This window comes from Canis lupus, chromosome 1 (genome assembly GCF_003254725.2).
Source record: "Canis lupus dingo isolate Sandy chromosome 1, ASM325472v2, whole genome shotgun sequence".
Lineage (NCBI taxonomy): Eukaryota > Metazoa > Chordata > Mammalia > Carnivora > Canidae > Canis > Canis lupus.
The window spans coordinates 101,062,216-101,078,011 of NC_064243.1; the positions used below are offsets into that span (position 1 = coordinate 101,062,216).

The 15,796-nt window shown below is 45.2% G+C and overlaps 1 protein-coding gene across 1 annotated transcript in view; it reads right to left on the bottom strand.

The window, feature by feature from the left end:
- Nucleotides 1-8,802, bottom strand: part of LOC112643665 (uncharacterized) — a 54,341-nt gene extending 45,539 nt beyond the window's left edge. Inside the window, exons 1-3 of the mRNA XM_049108476.1 lie at nt 8,400-8,802; nt 7,163-7,345; nt 6,696-6,822 (exon numbers count right to left, since the gene is read on the bottom strand). Coding sequence (XP_048964433.1) covers nt 6,696-6,822; nt 7,163-7,198 — 163 coding nt within the window. The 5' untranslated portion in view covers nt 7,199-7,345; nt 8,400-8,802. The remainder of the gene's footprint in view (nt 1-6,695; nt 6,823-7,162; nt 7,346-8,399) is intronic.
- Between the last annotated feature and the right edge of the window lie 6,994 nt (nt 8,803-15,796).

Consider the following 15,796-nt stretch of genomic DNA (forward strand, 5'->3'; position numbering starts at 1 on the left):
TCGTCACTTACCTAACTGTTGTAGTCTGACTCTCAATCCAGCAAGGAATAAAAGACCCCATTCGTGGAGACCCGGGGTTCAATATAAAATGGAGGGAAAAACGTTATGGAATATCTTGTTCCTGCTCCCTCTTAAGATACCTCAGGATGTTTCCAGGCTTTACAACCCCTGGCCAATGAGTTTGGGGACTCCTGACTGCTGCTGCCCACTGGCATGTCACGCGTCTCCTCCTTAAAACCAAACTGACACAATCAGGATACTGATGCCACCACCACCGCTGCCCTAGAGGTAAGCTCCAGCCCCTGGGACTGCCAGAAGCTTATCAGGTAAATATCCAAAGAAAAGAAAAATGACCAGAGACAAGAGAGGTGACAAAAACAATTATGCTGTAGACCAGGGCCCATCTCAGGGAGGCTGCTGCCCAGAGGCCCCAGGACCTCCCCCACTCCTCTCACCAGCAGGAGACAAAGTCAGTATGGGGCTTCAGGAAGCTAAAGCCCCAAGAGAAAAAGGAGGGGGGTCTACTTTAGAACTTATGTACCAAAGAAATACCGGGTCTAGAAAATATAATACTCATTCTAAACTATTTAATGACTTAAAAATAGTAATAAAAACAAACTCCTAGAAAGAGAGGAAAAAATAAAAGAGAACTAAGTAAGACATAGAACTAAAACACTGTCTATAAAAACATGAGAGACTCCTCTAACTCTGGGAAACGAACAAGGGGTAGTGGAAGGGGACATGGGCGGGGGGGATGGGGTGACTGGGTGATGGGCACTGAGGGGGGCACTTGACGGGATGAGCACTGAGTGCTATACTGTATGTTGGCAAATCTAACTCCAATAAAAAAATATACAAAAAATAAATAAAATAAAACGCTGTCTATAATTTGACCCAATGGGAAATGCAAAATTTATATATTAAAAACATATATGATAAATTACATATAATAACTATGTACAGCATAACAAAACTTATATTCCAAAAAAAATTGTATCACCAAAACAAAACACGGCACTGACAGACTTTTCTGACTCCACAATACAGGTTCTGAATTAACTTCAGAATTTGCTAAATTGTACCAACTGACAAAACTTCATAAATTTAATCAAAACTGGGGCTCAAATCATAGTTATACCTGGAGATTCCGCTAAATTTAAATATTGCTCTGCCCAAACTGAAAAAGTAGCTAAATACAGGGGAAAAATAGGTATGTCTCACTCTAACTATAGACTCACCTATACTTCCACTACTCAGAGTACCACTGTCCTAAAATACCCCACTTTGGGCAAGGATGCTCTGACACAATTAAGTAAATTTTTGGTGCTTAATTGGACTCGGTACAATGGGACCCACAAAAAGCAGTTAAGATAGTGAAAGGCCCAATGGAAGCTGGAAAAGAGACTCCAGAGAGTAACACTTCACATAAAAGCTAATCAAAAAAGGAATGACTGCCACACTACTTCTCCGTTTGACAGCCTAGTTGTGTCTGTTATTAACCCCGGGGCCAATAAAAGCACTTCACAGTGGGTTCCAACAATCTTAACAGGGTGGCCCATCCAGGAGGGCTCCTGCTGCACTGAGTGTGCCTGCCCCTAGGTGTCATTACTATGTGCTCACACATGGAGAAAGGGCCTGTAGGGAGGTAATTAACGTTAAATGAGGTCACGGGGATGTGGCCCCAATCTGGTAGGACTGGTGACCTTAAAAGCCAGAGGAAAGGCCATGTGAGGACACAGCACAAAGGTGGCAGCCAGGAAGAGATCATCATCTGTCTGCCAGCACCTTGGGTCTGAGACTTCCAGTCTCCAGAATGACGTGAAAATAAAGCTGTTGTTTAAGCAGCCAGAGCTGGTTCACACAATCCACACACCCAATACCCCATATGAATAAATCAATAACATTATCCAGTCAACAACCCGGTGATTGTTCTGGGCTTACAGATCTGGCTGACCCTGTTCTGTTCAGCACCTGTTTGGACAACTTCTCAGCCAGCCAGCCTCTACCCCGAAGGTGAACACTTCTTCCCCAGGCTGCCCTGTGAGCGTGGCTCCACAGCTCTGCCGCTGCACATGATCTCTGCAGACAAGATCTTCACTGCACCTACCTTCCTCCAGTAGCACAGCTATGACGGCACATCGATGACAACCGTGTCTGAGGAAATTCATTCCACACATTCATTACGGACACACAAATCCAACATCTCTAATACTAATATTAGAGATAGTTTAGTTTCAGCTAATACTACACTTAGTATTATTTGGGGGCTCGTTTATAAAGTTTATCTCACTGGTACTGTTAGTTACAAATCAGTCCACCTTAAATGGGGTTCTTGCCAACAAAGACTAAGGTCTACTCAAAATATTGTTAACAGCACGAGCTCAGCACAGCTACTGAGGACTCTGTAAGACAGAACGGAACCCAATCTGGGCCCTCTGGCAGAACTCCACTTGTAGGAGGTGGCAGCTTCTCCCATCCTCTGTCCCTTGCCAGATGCTTTGGTGTTGGAGAGGGCCAGCCCTCCTCCAGGCCCTTTGGCTACCTGGAAAGCCCTCTGAGTTTAACAGAGAGAACAGTTACAGGAGTTCATGAACCAGAAGAAGGATGCCACTATCCATCACACATGATAGAGACCAATGGAATGCTGCTGCTTTCTATCTCTTAGCCAGAATGTTCTAAATAAAAAATGGATCTAAGAAACATTACTGGGCCAAACTTCGGGGGGGCGGGGTATCTTAGCACTGATGAACAAATGGTCCCATCTCCAAATTCATTATAAACTGTTGAGCCACTGCCTAAAAATGGTCTCCTTTGGGGTAAAGAACTCTTAAGACTCTCTTGTCTCACAGACACCCCAAACAAAAATCAAAACCACACATCTCTACACATAAAAGGGCCACAATACAAGGCACTTGTATTCCTTACTCCCTTCAGAGTTGCAGACAATACTGTAAGACACACACATTTCACTTCTCGAATTATGCAAGGCTAGGCTCTGGGAAGAGATATTCCACAGAACTTTCATGCCCCAAACATGCCTCCAAAACCTGGTTTAAGTAAAAGACATAAGGGTTGCTTCAAATAACTCCTTTCCAAATCCCAATATGACAAACCCCTAAATGGGTCTCTCTCTTGCCTTAATAAGAAGCCTCTTGGCCAACTCACACCTCACATTAACACACTGTTTCAACCAAACATGGCAAAAGCTGAGGACCCCATCAACTTGCAATGGATACCATGGTCACACAACCAGACAACATGGTCCCACACTGGCAACTCATGGTGAAGACAACTCCACCCCCTCTGGCTAAAACTTGCAACCCCAGCAGATGTCCATGGACGGCCTCTCCTAAGACGAAATTAGACACAGGACCTTTTTGCTTTCTTGCATTAGGAATTCTATTTTGTTCCTGAGGTGACTTTTAAAAAACTCCTGAGGAGGAGGGGCCAGGGAAAGCAATCATGTGATTAGAACGCTAGAAAATCTGTTCTATCGCTTAACTTCTGTGGAGGCAAGAAGGGCTGGAGAAGGAGTTCAATCATCAATGGCCAATGAGTTCATCAGTCAGGCCCATGTAAGGAGCTTTAACAAGAAGCCCCAAGTAAAGTGCTTCAGTGGGTTGCCAGATTGGTTAACGCATCAAGATGGCAGAAGAGTGACAAGCCAAGAGGCCATGGAAACTCAGTGTGCTGTTCTACATACCTTGTCCTTTGCATCTCTTGCATTTAGCCGTTTCTGAATTTAATCCTTTAAATAAACAGGGAATATGCTTTTTTTTTTTTTAAAGATTTTACTTATTTATTCATGAGAGGCACACACAGAGAGAGAGAGAGAGGCAGAGACACAGGCAGAGGGAGAAGCAGACTCCCTGCAGGGAGCCCGATGCGGAACTCGATCCCCAGACCGAGGATCATGTCCTGAGCTGAAGGCAGATGCTCAACCGCTGAGCCACTCAGGCGTCCCAGTAACAGATAATACTGAAGTGCTTTCTTGAGTTTTGTGAGCCACCCTAGCAAATTATCAACCCTGAGGAAGGGGTCATATCTCTGATTTACAGCCAGTTGATCAGGACAGGTGACAACCTGGCATCTGAAGTGGATTGTGCGGGGGTGTCTGTGGGGGTGCTGTCCTAGGAGACTGAGCCCCCAACCTGTGGGATCTGTGCTAACTCCAGGTAGTTATGTCACAACTCATGGTGTGGAAAACAAGATTTTGATATCAAGAACTGTTGCCGAGTAGAGGAAAAATATTTTTTTCTTATACATACAACTACCACACATACACAGGCATGTATGTACAGGTGTGCTCAAGCGTGTGCGTGTGTACACACACAAAATATGTACGTACGCTAAAGACATACATACAAATATGTAAAACGTACACTAGCATTAATCTCCCTGTATTGCCTGTCCCTAAGTCATCTCTACAAATTAAAATCTTAGAAGTGCAAACTCATACAGGTGGGATACTGTGGGAATTTAAATGAGTAGAGCACCAATAAGCCCAAACAGTCCTGCTTAGTCAGTGCTCAGGGTATCTCAGCTGTGCTGATGATTATGAACTGCTTTCTAACATGACCCATATTTAATTTTTCTTATTTTCTTCAAAGAAGAAATCTTGCATCAGTCCAGTAAATGGGAAACGTTGAGTCACTTCCTTTGGTAGCAGGTCACCACGAAAACTCGGCAATGGAATACAAATGTTAAGCCCCAGTGAGCGCATACTGCCCATTCAGGGCTGCAAACTCAAGGCTACTCTGTTTTAAAGGGAAAAGTACCAACCATTGGAGGGAAGGAGGAGTGAAGAAGGTTCAGCACTAAAACCAGACTTGTCATCAAAAACAATCAGAAGGCAGGAAACGATTATGTCAGGGTGTCCCTCAATGCCAGTTGATGAAGTGTTCCTACCTCTCTGAAACAAGTTTCTCAACCTGGCGTAACTATTCGGGTTACATGGGCATGATTACTTCGGTCAAGATAATGCTTTGCTAGGAAAGCAGGGAGGAAACTGTCCTGAGCATTTTAAGGATGTCTGGCAGCATTCCAGGTCTCCTCCCACTAGGTGCCTGGCACACCTCTGTCCCACCTGTGACAACACTGCCCCAGTGTCCCTGGGGGATGACATCATCCCTGGATGACAACCAGGGGCACAGAGAGTTATAATCGGGATGATGAGAGAAAGTGAGAGGGATCGGGGAGGGGCCTCTACGAGATCTGGTGGTCAGGACACAGCTGGCGAGGTGTTCATTTTACACAGAAGGGGCAACCTTGTGAGTGGCTGAAATGCCCAAGAACACCAACCAGGCAGACACAACAGCAAGCAGAGGCCAGAGGCTGGTCCGTGTGTGGGGAAATCACTAGACACCCAGCATGGCCAGGGCAGAGTGAGCCCAGGGAAAACACTGAAGGTGAGTGATGAGGTCAGCAGAAGACAGAGGGGCCTCTTTATTCTTAAACATTTTGTTACGAAATACTAACCTATCCAACTTTCCTAATCTTGCTCTTTCTCTTCTCACTGACAGACGTAATTCTATTTCTCCCAAAATAGGCAGGTCTCATCCTAAGCTCTGGAATTACAGCCCTCCTTTCCCTCCAACTGAAGGGCCTTGTGGTGATTATCTTCAAGCAGAGAAGCATCTAAGCTGGTGTTTCTCAACTATGGCACTCTGGATTCTGCAGCGGGGACAATTCTTCAGTGAGGGGGCTGTCTTGTCCATCCAAGGATATGTGTGGCACCTTTGGACTCTAACCACTAGATGCCAATACCACCTACACTCCAGGCAGGACAACCCAAAGTGGCTGCAAACATTGCCAAATGTGTCCTGGGGGCAAAACTGCCAAGTGCTGGGAAGCAGTACTCTACCTTCTCTCTTGCAGTGGCAGAGGACCTTGGCCCTGGAAACAAGTGACAATGACGAAGGCACACGAACACAAAGAAGCACCATAACCGAGATCATGTTGTTTAGAATAATACCTGTTGGCACTGAAGGCAAAGGCCTTCTGGAGGCCTGCCTGACTCACTCTCTTCTAGGAGAATATCCCATCACTCACAGCCCTGCTAAGGACACTTGAGCCAATCAGGCTCACACAGTCAGCTCCCTCTCTGGAATGTGAAATAAGAACCTCAGACGGAGGCCAGTGTGTACCAAGCACTGGGGTGGGAGGTCCTGACAAGTACCGGCTCGGGCGGCCATCCCTGTCTCAAGGACACCCCACACAGCCCAGCAGCAGACAGAGAAAGAGAACATAAGCATGCAAAGATGCAGAAACGAGGAATCTGGGGGCCAGTCCTGGCACAACCTGATGAGGCAGAAAAAACCTTTCTGTGTACAGTACTGTGAGCAGAGAGAGCCAGAGAGAGAAGCCAGGACAAGAGACCAGAAGCCAGGACCTAATCATGGTGGTTCCTAGTTCCTCTATCAGCCCCTCAGAGGGCCCAGCTGGAATCCTGGCTTTGGCTTCTGCCAACAGCCCCCTTTCCTCCCATTACTTTCTAGGAGCCAAAGAAGAACCATTTCTTGCCCAAAGAGACACAGGAGAGCAGGCACAAAGAGATAAGTCTAGAAAATGACTGAAGCTGCAGGCAGGAGGCAGGGGAAGGCTCCAGAGGCCTTCTTGACCAGCCAGGCCTGGAGCCACAGGGTGCTCTGACAAGGAGGTGGCAGGACCCCCATGGAGGAGTCGGGAGGACTTACCCAGAGACACCAGGAGTCCACAGTTTTCCAGCATCACCTCCTGGTACAGGGTCCTCTGGGCCGGGTCCAGCTGCCCCCACTCCTCCTGGGTAAATATCACGGCCACATCATCAAAGGTCACAGATACCTGGAAAGTCAAACAGAGGTAGCAGCATTGGCCTGGGGGCTGTTGGCTGGGATCACAGCTCCTCTCTACATCCCTGGTAAAGATGCAGAGTGATCAAGGCTCGAATCACCGAGTACCTCCTGAGGGCCAAACTCTGTGCAGGGCTCAAGGGGGAGGTGGGCAATGCTCTGGATGTAATATAGGAACGTATGGGAGGAGCCTCCTCCCTGGGAGCCACTGGAAGGCCACACAACACAATGGAAATGACGTGAGGACTGGGAGATGCAGACAGCAAGGGCTCTAGGACATCAGAGGAGTGAGTGAATAATGATAGTAACGGTATCAGTAACAACAGCAGTACCTGAGCCTCAGTGGTCCTGCTAGCTGCCTGCCCCATGCTGAGGGTTTCACATCCTGGTTACAGGGACTACAAGTTCTCAGTTCTTAAGTCAGTCTCCTGTGGCTTGCATCCAAACTCTTGAAACCCGACTCTGCCAGGTGTGTTACCTTGAAGACATCACTTCATTTCTCTGAGCCTCAGTTTCTGGATCAATACAATAATAGTTCCCACTTCACCAATAACAGTTGTGAGATTTAGACAAAAAATACCAGTGCTCTGCGTGTTCTGGGATTTTCATTGTTTCTTCCACAGCCTGTGAGGTAAACATTTCATCACCTCCATACTAGTCAATGATAGGCTAAGGGTGCTCCACCAATTCACCCAAAGTCTTGCATCTTACAAACCAGAGGTGAGATTTAGATTAGCACAAATTAGCACAGACTTAGAGTAATCGACGTACTCCTCCAAAATCAGAGTGATTAAAGTAAGGAGTTTATAAAGTTTCTACCCTAGTTTCTGTTGTTAAAAACATTTCCATCTACCCCCAAGATATTTGTGAACATGGACAGAGGAGCATCAGCCTCATCACTCTCCTCACAGGTAAGGCATCTGAGGGGGTGGCAGCTCCTTGGGTAAATGGCGGCAGTGATGCCCTCTGGGTCTCCCAAGCTAAGGGGAGGTGCCACAATGAACCACTGGCATCTTTTTCCTTCCTGAGCTCTGACACCACTTCCCCCTGAAGCCAGGATACCTCAGGGAGGGGGAGCACAAAAGGCTACATATAACACGGGAGTTGACCACAAAGTTTGTTGGCTAAGGGTGAGTGGAGCCTCCTGCAAACTACCCGCAGGATCTCGCCCTTCCAACGGGGCTCCGCTGCTGAGAGGACCCAGAGCAACTTCTCAGCCCTCCCAGACCTCTAAACAACCACCGAAGTCTGCCTCTGTCCATGCACTTCTCTGTGTCTGCAAAGCTGTCCCCCCTGACGCCCAAGGTCGCCCGCTGGAGGTCAGGTGGAATAGCGTCGCGGTGAATTCACTGTAAGAACGACAGAAGAATCATTCATTCCCACAACTTACTGAGCAATCAGAGACCAACCCCCTCACAGACGTGGAGGTCGGTCAGGTGGCACGCCAGCCCCGCACGCCACAACACACGACTGCGGAGACGCGTCGCGGGAAGTCTGGACGCCAGGCCCCTGCAGGCCGGCCTCCGCCCTCGCAGAGCAGCAGCAACCCTGAAACCGACGTCCACTTACCTGGGCCTGGCCGGTCGGCGGCACCGCCATCGCGGGCCCTGGGGTCAAGCGCCGGGGTCGCTGCTAGCCCCACCTCTGCTCCGCGTGCCCCGGAGACTTGGCGACTGGTGGCAGTCCAGCGGCAGCGCCCCCGAGGTAACAGGCACCGCGACTCGGGGCGCCGCCCGTGGCAACCGCGGGGATGAGGGCGCTGCAGAGGCCGTGGCCTGGCGAGCGGCCGGGGAGAGGCACCCCCGCTACACAGGGTCACGAAGCCTACAGAACGCGAAGGCGAGTCCTAGCCTTCTTGCCGGCTCGCTACACACGAAAGGCCGAAGAAGCGGTACCTGCCCAGTCCTCAGCAAGTCAAGGCCGTCCCAGTGCTATCGGCTGAGGGAAATGGCCGCGGCAGGGAAACACTCGGAAGTCCCGCCCACGTGCGCGGAAGGAAACACTCCTGCCCGGGGCTGTCTTGGCCTGCGCCGCCTCAGGTGCCTTCTGGGTAATGTGGTTTCCCTCCTCTGTAACTCACAGCGCAAGGCGGGTCTTCAGGGGGAGTCTTCCTCTCAGGGGAAGGAGCACAAGCAACTGAGAAACCCTAGCTGATTCATTAGCACCAGTGGGGAGGAGCGAGAGCCTCCATTCTGTGCCTGGGGAAATTCAGGCTCGGGAGGCAGGAATGTTTATCAGGATGGAGATCAATACAAAGAACAGAACTCGCCCTCCACTCGAGGCTGGCCTGGTGACTTCCCCTTTGTGGTGCCACCTTCCCGGATCCTCTTCTTAGGGAGCAGACAAAATAGTAGTTTAAAAATCCTCCCAAAGGAAAAAAAAAAATCCTCCCAAGGAGGTCCCTTTCACAAATGGCACACTCTCCCGGGCCTTTTTTTTTTTTTTGGCTCAGGACCTTTTTCATATAATGAATGAACTTCTTTCTCTTGTAATGGGCCCAGATTACTAAAAAATATATTTGCCATTCTGTGAGGTAGGGAGGAGCAGGTAGAGGAAGCTTGGAGGGAAACTCAAAGACTCAGGTTACCAGCAGTGTCAATTTGAAATGTTGATGAGGGGCGCTTGGGTGGCTCATTTAAGCGTCTGCCTTTGGCACAGGTCATGATCTGGGGGTCCTGGGATCAAGTGCTGCATTGGGCTCCCCACAGGGAGCCTGCTTCTTCTTCTGCCTATGTTTCTGCCTCTCTTTCTGTCTCATGAATAAAGAAATAAAATCTTTAAAAAAAAATGGCAATGAGACCACAAGGCATGTGTTACATAGGCATTTCAACCAATGACTGAACTTTGGAAGAGAGTTCAGCCTTGATAAAATAAAGGAAATTTTCAACTTTTCATGTTTGTGGGCCCTGCTCTTGGGCTCCCAGGGAAGCTATACTTTAACATTTACCAAGGTCAAAATGACTTGGCAAAACCTCAAAGCATGGGCTCTATTTCTACCCCAAGCATACATTGCACATCTGCTTCGTTGAAAAAAATAACTAAAAAGGAGCATTCCAAATATAAAGGTAAGAAAAGGGGGAAAAAATCCCTCTCTGGTTCCCATAAGATTACAGTTATACAGTTTAGCACATACTAAAAACATAAGACAAAGTCTATAACGTTCTGGAATGTCCTTGGTCATGATAATTTGAAACTTCTTTTAAAGATTTTTATTTGAGGGGATCCCTGGGTGGCTCAGCGGTTTGGCGCCTGCCTTTCGCCCAGGGCGCGATCCTCGAGTCCCGCATCTGACTCCCGGCATGGAGCCTGCTTCTCCCTCCTCCTGTGTTTCTGCCTCTCTCTCTCTATGTCTATCATAAATAAATAAATCTTTAAAAAGATTTTTATTTGAGAAAGAGAGAGAGCACAAGCAGGGGGAGAGGGAGAGGGAGAAGCAGACTCCCCATGTAGCAGGGAGCCCCAAGTGGGACTCCATCCCAGGACCCTAGGATCATGACATGAGCCAAAGGCAGACACTTAACCAACTGAGCCATCCACGTGTCCTGATTTGTAACTTTTCATGTAAAAAAAAACAAAAACAAAAAACAAAACACACAAAAAGCTATATATAACCCTGCACTGAATGTTTTTTTATGCAGAGCATTTTTTTCGTTGTTAAGATTGTATATATTGCACAGCTCTCCTAATTTGAGCTTAAATAAAACTCTCTTCCTTTCTTTTTAAAATTTAAAAAAGGTTTGTTTATTTTGTATAGACACTCCCATATATTTGGGAATTGTTGGCATATACTGCTATTTCAAATCATGATACAAGGTAAGACCTTAAGAGGAATGAATGTACATTGAAGAGAATGGACAGAGCATGAACTCTGGACCAGCCTGAATTTGTTAATTGGTTTATGTCAAGAAACCAACAAATTCACATTAGGGGTTCTAATGTCCACCCAGAGGTACATTTTAGAAGTTACCATTGGTGATTTTTTTTTCATAACTGTGAAGCTAAAAGAATCAAATACATCTTTGATGATTTCAGGATGCATACAGACTGAGCACTGGAATTGGGGAGTATAGAAATGCCCTTGGGGCACATGGGTGGCTCAGTGGTTGAGCATCTGCCTTTGGCTCAGGTTGTGATCCCAGGGTCTAGGATCTAGTCCCACATCAGGCTCCCTGTGGGGAGCCTACTTCTCCCTCTGCCTATGTCTCTGCCTCTCTCTCTGTGTCTCTCAAGAATAAATAAAATCTTAAGAGAAAAAAGCCTTTGAGATTTAATATTTCTAAGATGAGAGAGATTCATAGTGATAAGTTATTAATTACATCAAGGAATGAAGAATGTATTAAGAGTTCTGCAGAGAACTAGTAATATGTAAGTTTTATAAATACATGTACATATCTTTTATAACTATATGTATGATATATATATGTGTGTGTGTGTACTGCATATACATATGTAGGTGTAATATGTATCTGAGATTTGTTTCAAGAAATTCACTTATGTGATTGTGAGGCATGGCAAATTTTACCGTATCCATAAGGTAGAGGGTAGGCTAATGGGCTGGAAAGTCTCCTGACAAAGCTAATGCTGTAGTCTTGACACTGAATTTCTTTCTCAGGGAACTCTTATTTAAACCCTTAAAGCCCTTTCACTGATTGGATAGGGCCCACCCATGTTAAAAAAAATAAAATCCTTGGTTTAAAGCCAATCAATTGTAGGTGTTAAGCATATTGATAAAATATCTTCACAGCAACCCTAAATTAGTGTTTGATCCAATAATGTTAAATTCTATGACATTAGAAATTGTCCTCTGGTTGTGTAAGATAATATCTTTGCTCTCAGAAAATACAAAAAATATGAAACATGAAGTATGAAGCTCTTAAATGGTTCAGGAAAATATAAATTGATGAATAATAGGAAGGAAAAAGTGATAGAAAAAATGTGACAAAAATGGGAATTGGTAAATTTGTGTGAAGGATATACAGTTTCTTGGTGCTAGTCTAGAAACTTTTCTGTAATTTTGAAATTATTTACAAATAAGTATATGTTTGTGTATGTATCACTGATTAACTTCTGATACTTTACTTATTATAACTATTGTTTATTTTCTGTTTTCCTTTCCAGGTATTGCTCCATGAGGGCAAAGGTCTTTTTTTGTTCACTGTTCACTGCTGTATCCCCCCAAATTTTAAAAATATCTCACACAAAGCAGACACACTATAGATATTTCAGTAAGATAGAATGGAACACTGGTTCACAATATTGAAAAGTTATGTCTTTTTAAGCAATGTAGTTGATCTTGCAAACTTTTTTTTTTTTTTTTTTTTTTTTTAGAGACAGCAAGTGAGTGGAGGGACAGAATCTTAAGCAGGCTGCATGCCCAGTGTAGACCCCAAGAGGGGCTCAATCCCATGACCTTGAGATCATGATCTGTGCCAAAATCAAAAGTTGGAGGCTCAACCAACTAAGCAACCCAGGCACTCCAAAACTAAAAATTTTTTTGAATAGGAAATGAATGCATATGGTACAAAACCAAAATGATATAAGAATAGCAATGGGAAGCTTCTTTCCTACCTATTCTTTTACTCACAAGTAAGCAATTGAGTGGCTTTTCTTTTTATATATATATTTTTTTATTTACTTATTCATGAGAGACACACACAGAGAGAGAGGGAGAGGCAGAGACACAGGCAGAGGGAGAAGCAGGATCCATGCAGGGAGCCTGATGCGGGACTTGATCCTGGGACTCCAGGATCACATCACACCCTGGGCTGAAGGCGGCATTAAACCGCTGAGCCACCGGGCTGCCAGAGTGGCTTTTCTTTAAGGAAAGATAAATAAATACATTAGAATTTTCCTCCTTCAGGACACCTGGGTGGTTCAAGTTGGTTCAACTATTGATTTTGGCTCAGGTTATGATCTCAGGGTCCTTGGATTGATTCTCATGTCTTGCTCCTCCTTCAGCAGGGAGTCTGCTTGAGGATTTCTCTCCCTCTCCCTCTGCCCTCACTCCACTTCTCTAAATAAATAAAGCTTTTAAAAAAGATTTTCCCTCTGTATTAACCAAAGGGTAGCATGACATACTCAGAGCCTTGGACTTTATATATTTTTTACTTAACACTATATCCTAGAGATATTTCCATACCAGCACATGAAGGGTGTCCACATTGTTTTTAAAAGCTATAGGCCCTTTAAACTTCTGCAAATGGAGTCTGCAAGGTAAGAAGACAATATTCCCTGGTTCCCCGTACCTGCAAGGGAAGCCGATATAGTCATCTAACTTTACAGAAGCAAATGCTTAGAAAAGAGTTACATATGAATTTACAATTCATATATATGTATTGGAAAAGTAACCCCTGACTTCTGAAAGGTCTGTTGTACTGGTTGATTTCCCTACTTAATAATCCTGGATATGGTAATAGAATTTATTTTTCTTTTCTTAAAGATATAAATCCCTAATCAATTTGTTAGCTAGAAGTGCAGTCATGGCATTTCACTTGTACATAGCCAATACAAAAAAATGAATCTGCAGATTGCTCAGATAAATGAAGACCATGACCATTCCTGTTCATTTAAGTGAAGAGCAAACATCTTTTGGGTTCTACAATTTGCCATGCTCTTTCTTTTCTCTAGACCTTCAATTCCTTTTTTTTTTTTTTTAAATATTTTATTTATTTATTTATTTGAGAGAGAGCAAGAGCAAGAAAGAGAAAGAGTGCACAAGCCTTGGGGGAGAAGAAGAAGCAGACTCCTCACTAAGCCAAGAGCCTAACAGAGGGCTTAATCCCAGGGATCATGACCTGAGCTGAAGGCAGACACTTAAATGACTGAGCCACCCAGGTGCCCCCAATTCCCTTTTTTTGAAAAAATTAACCAACTTGTGTTTTTAGAGGAATTTTAGGTTCATACCATAAATGGAAAGTACAGTGTTCCCATGTGCACTATCCCCACACATGCAAAACCCCTCCTACAAACACACCCACACCACAGTGGTACATGTTATAAATGATCAATGTACAACTTATCATCACCCAACATCCATAGCTTACAATAGGGTTTACTCTTGGTGTATATTTCATGGGTTTAATAAATGTTTAAACACATGTATCCACCATTATAATATCATACAGAATAGTTTTGCTGCCCTAACTAAACCTTCCATGCTCTACGTATTATTCATCCCTCACTCCCCCTAATGCTTGGCTTGCCTTACTGCTGCCATAGCCAAGCCCACTTTAGCTTGGAAAGGTTAACTCTGGATAATGAGTACAAAATGATGACAGGAATGGATTATAACACACTAGATAAAATAAGAATGGTAATATGCCATATAAAACAAGAATCCTGAAGGATTCTTGAGTCCATGTGTCTTCTAAGAGAATTAACTAATTTAAAAAGGGCAGGATGAGAAAATTTCTTTACAAAGAGTACCAACTTATTGGGGTGCCTAGGTGGCTCAGTCAGTTAAGCATCCGACTCTTGATTTAGGGTCAGGTCATGATCTCAGGGTCATGAAGTCAAGCCTTGAGTCAGGCTCTGTGCTCAGAGAAGAGTCTGCTTAAAATTCTCTCTTCCTCTGCCCCTGCTCCCTGCTCTCTCTCTAAAATAAATCTTAAAAAAAAAAGAAATTTTGGAATATGTATAAATTTTTCAAAAATTTAAAACATGGTTCCCAAAACTCCAAATTTATTGACTGCTTGACCTTGGGCAGATTATCTCTCCTCCTGGGTCTGTTTCCTCACACATTAAAAATATGGGAATAATATTAGTACCTGCCCCACTCAATTGTAATGAATATAAAATGAAAATATGCAGTTAATAACTTAGTTCAGTTCCCGAGGTACAATCAGGGCACAATAAGTGTTAGCTATTCCAAACCCACAACCACTTGCCTGTAATTCCAAAATAAAAGTGGTATGAGAGCTGAAAGTTTCCTCATAAATTTGGAATAAACGCTTTTGGTAGAATAAACTAACCAGAGGCTATGTATTATCTCTCTTCACCTTGCTTAGCATGAAAATACGAAAGATTTATGGAAACACTAACATGTTTGATCATAGGGTATTTGCATGCGAAGGTTTTTGATGGTTTGGGATGTGTATTTCATTATTATCCTTGCCACATCTATGCTCTATGGACTTAGTTCACCATGAGGCAAGATTCACAGAAGGTGGGAGACAAGGAAGAATTAGACATGGGGGAAGGGGCAGGGGTGAGTGTGTAAAGGGAAGGTTGGCCCAATGATAGAGGGATTCAGATAATTTCGTTAGCTGTGGCTGTTGCCAGTGACCCTCTTCTCATGTCTTTATTTCTTCTTTTTCCTGGGGATACCAATGCCCACTATGAGGTGTGGGTCAAACCTTCCACCCTCATGCAGTCTCTCATGCTCTCAGGAGACAGAGACATCATTGAAGTCTTCCTTTGCTTGGGCACCAGGGTCAGGGGCAGATTCTGGCCCAGAGAGTTACCTGCGATCCTTCCTGAGCGCCAGGCTCCACCCAGACGTTCCACTAAGGGGCTAAAAATTGGAACTCTATGATTCACTGGAAAGAAAACCATAGCAAGGATCAAGGCTTGAAAATGGCACAGAACCAGATGTAGGGTGAGAGTGCCCTCCTCCGCATCCCCTTCGGGAGATCATCAGCAGATGGCCAGGTTGCCCTGGGACCCGGCTATTCCCGCGCTGCCTCCAGTCTCTGGCCATGCAGTGCAGACGTGTCGTAGCTATAGGAAGAGGTCCTCGAAGTCTGTGGCCCCCAACCCTGAGCACCCACCGTGCCCTACCTCCCACCCTCCGCACACACCAAGAGGAACACTGCCATCCATTTGTGCGCGCTCCGCCCATATGCACACCTCATACCCCCTATTACGCCCGCAATGCCACACCTGCTCCATGGCTGTATCTGCCCCGGCTTGCTTTGAAGCTTGCAAAATGGTGGCCATAGCATTGCAGAACGCATGCGCAGAGCCGG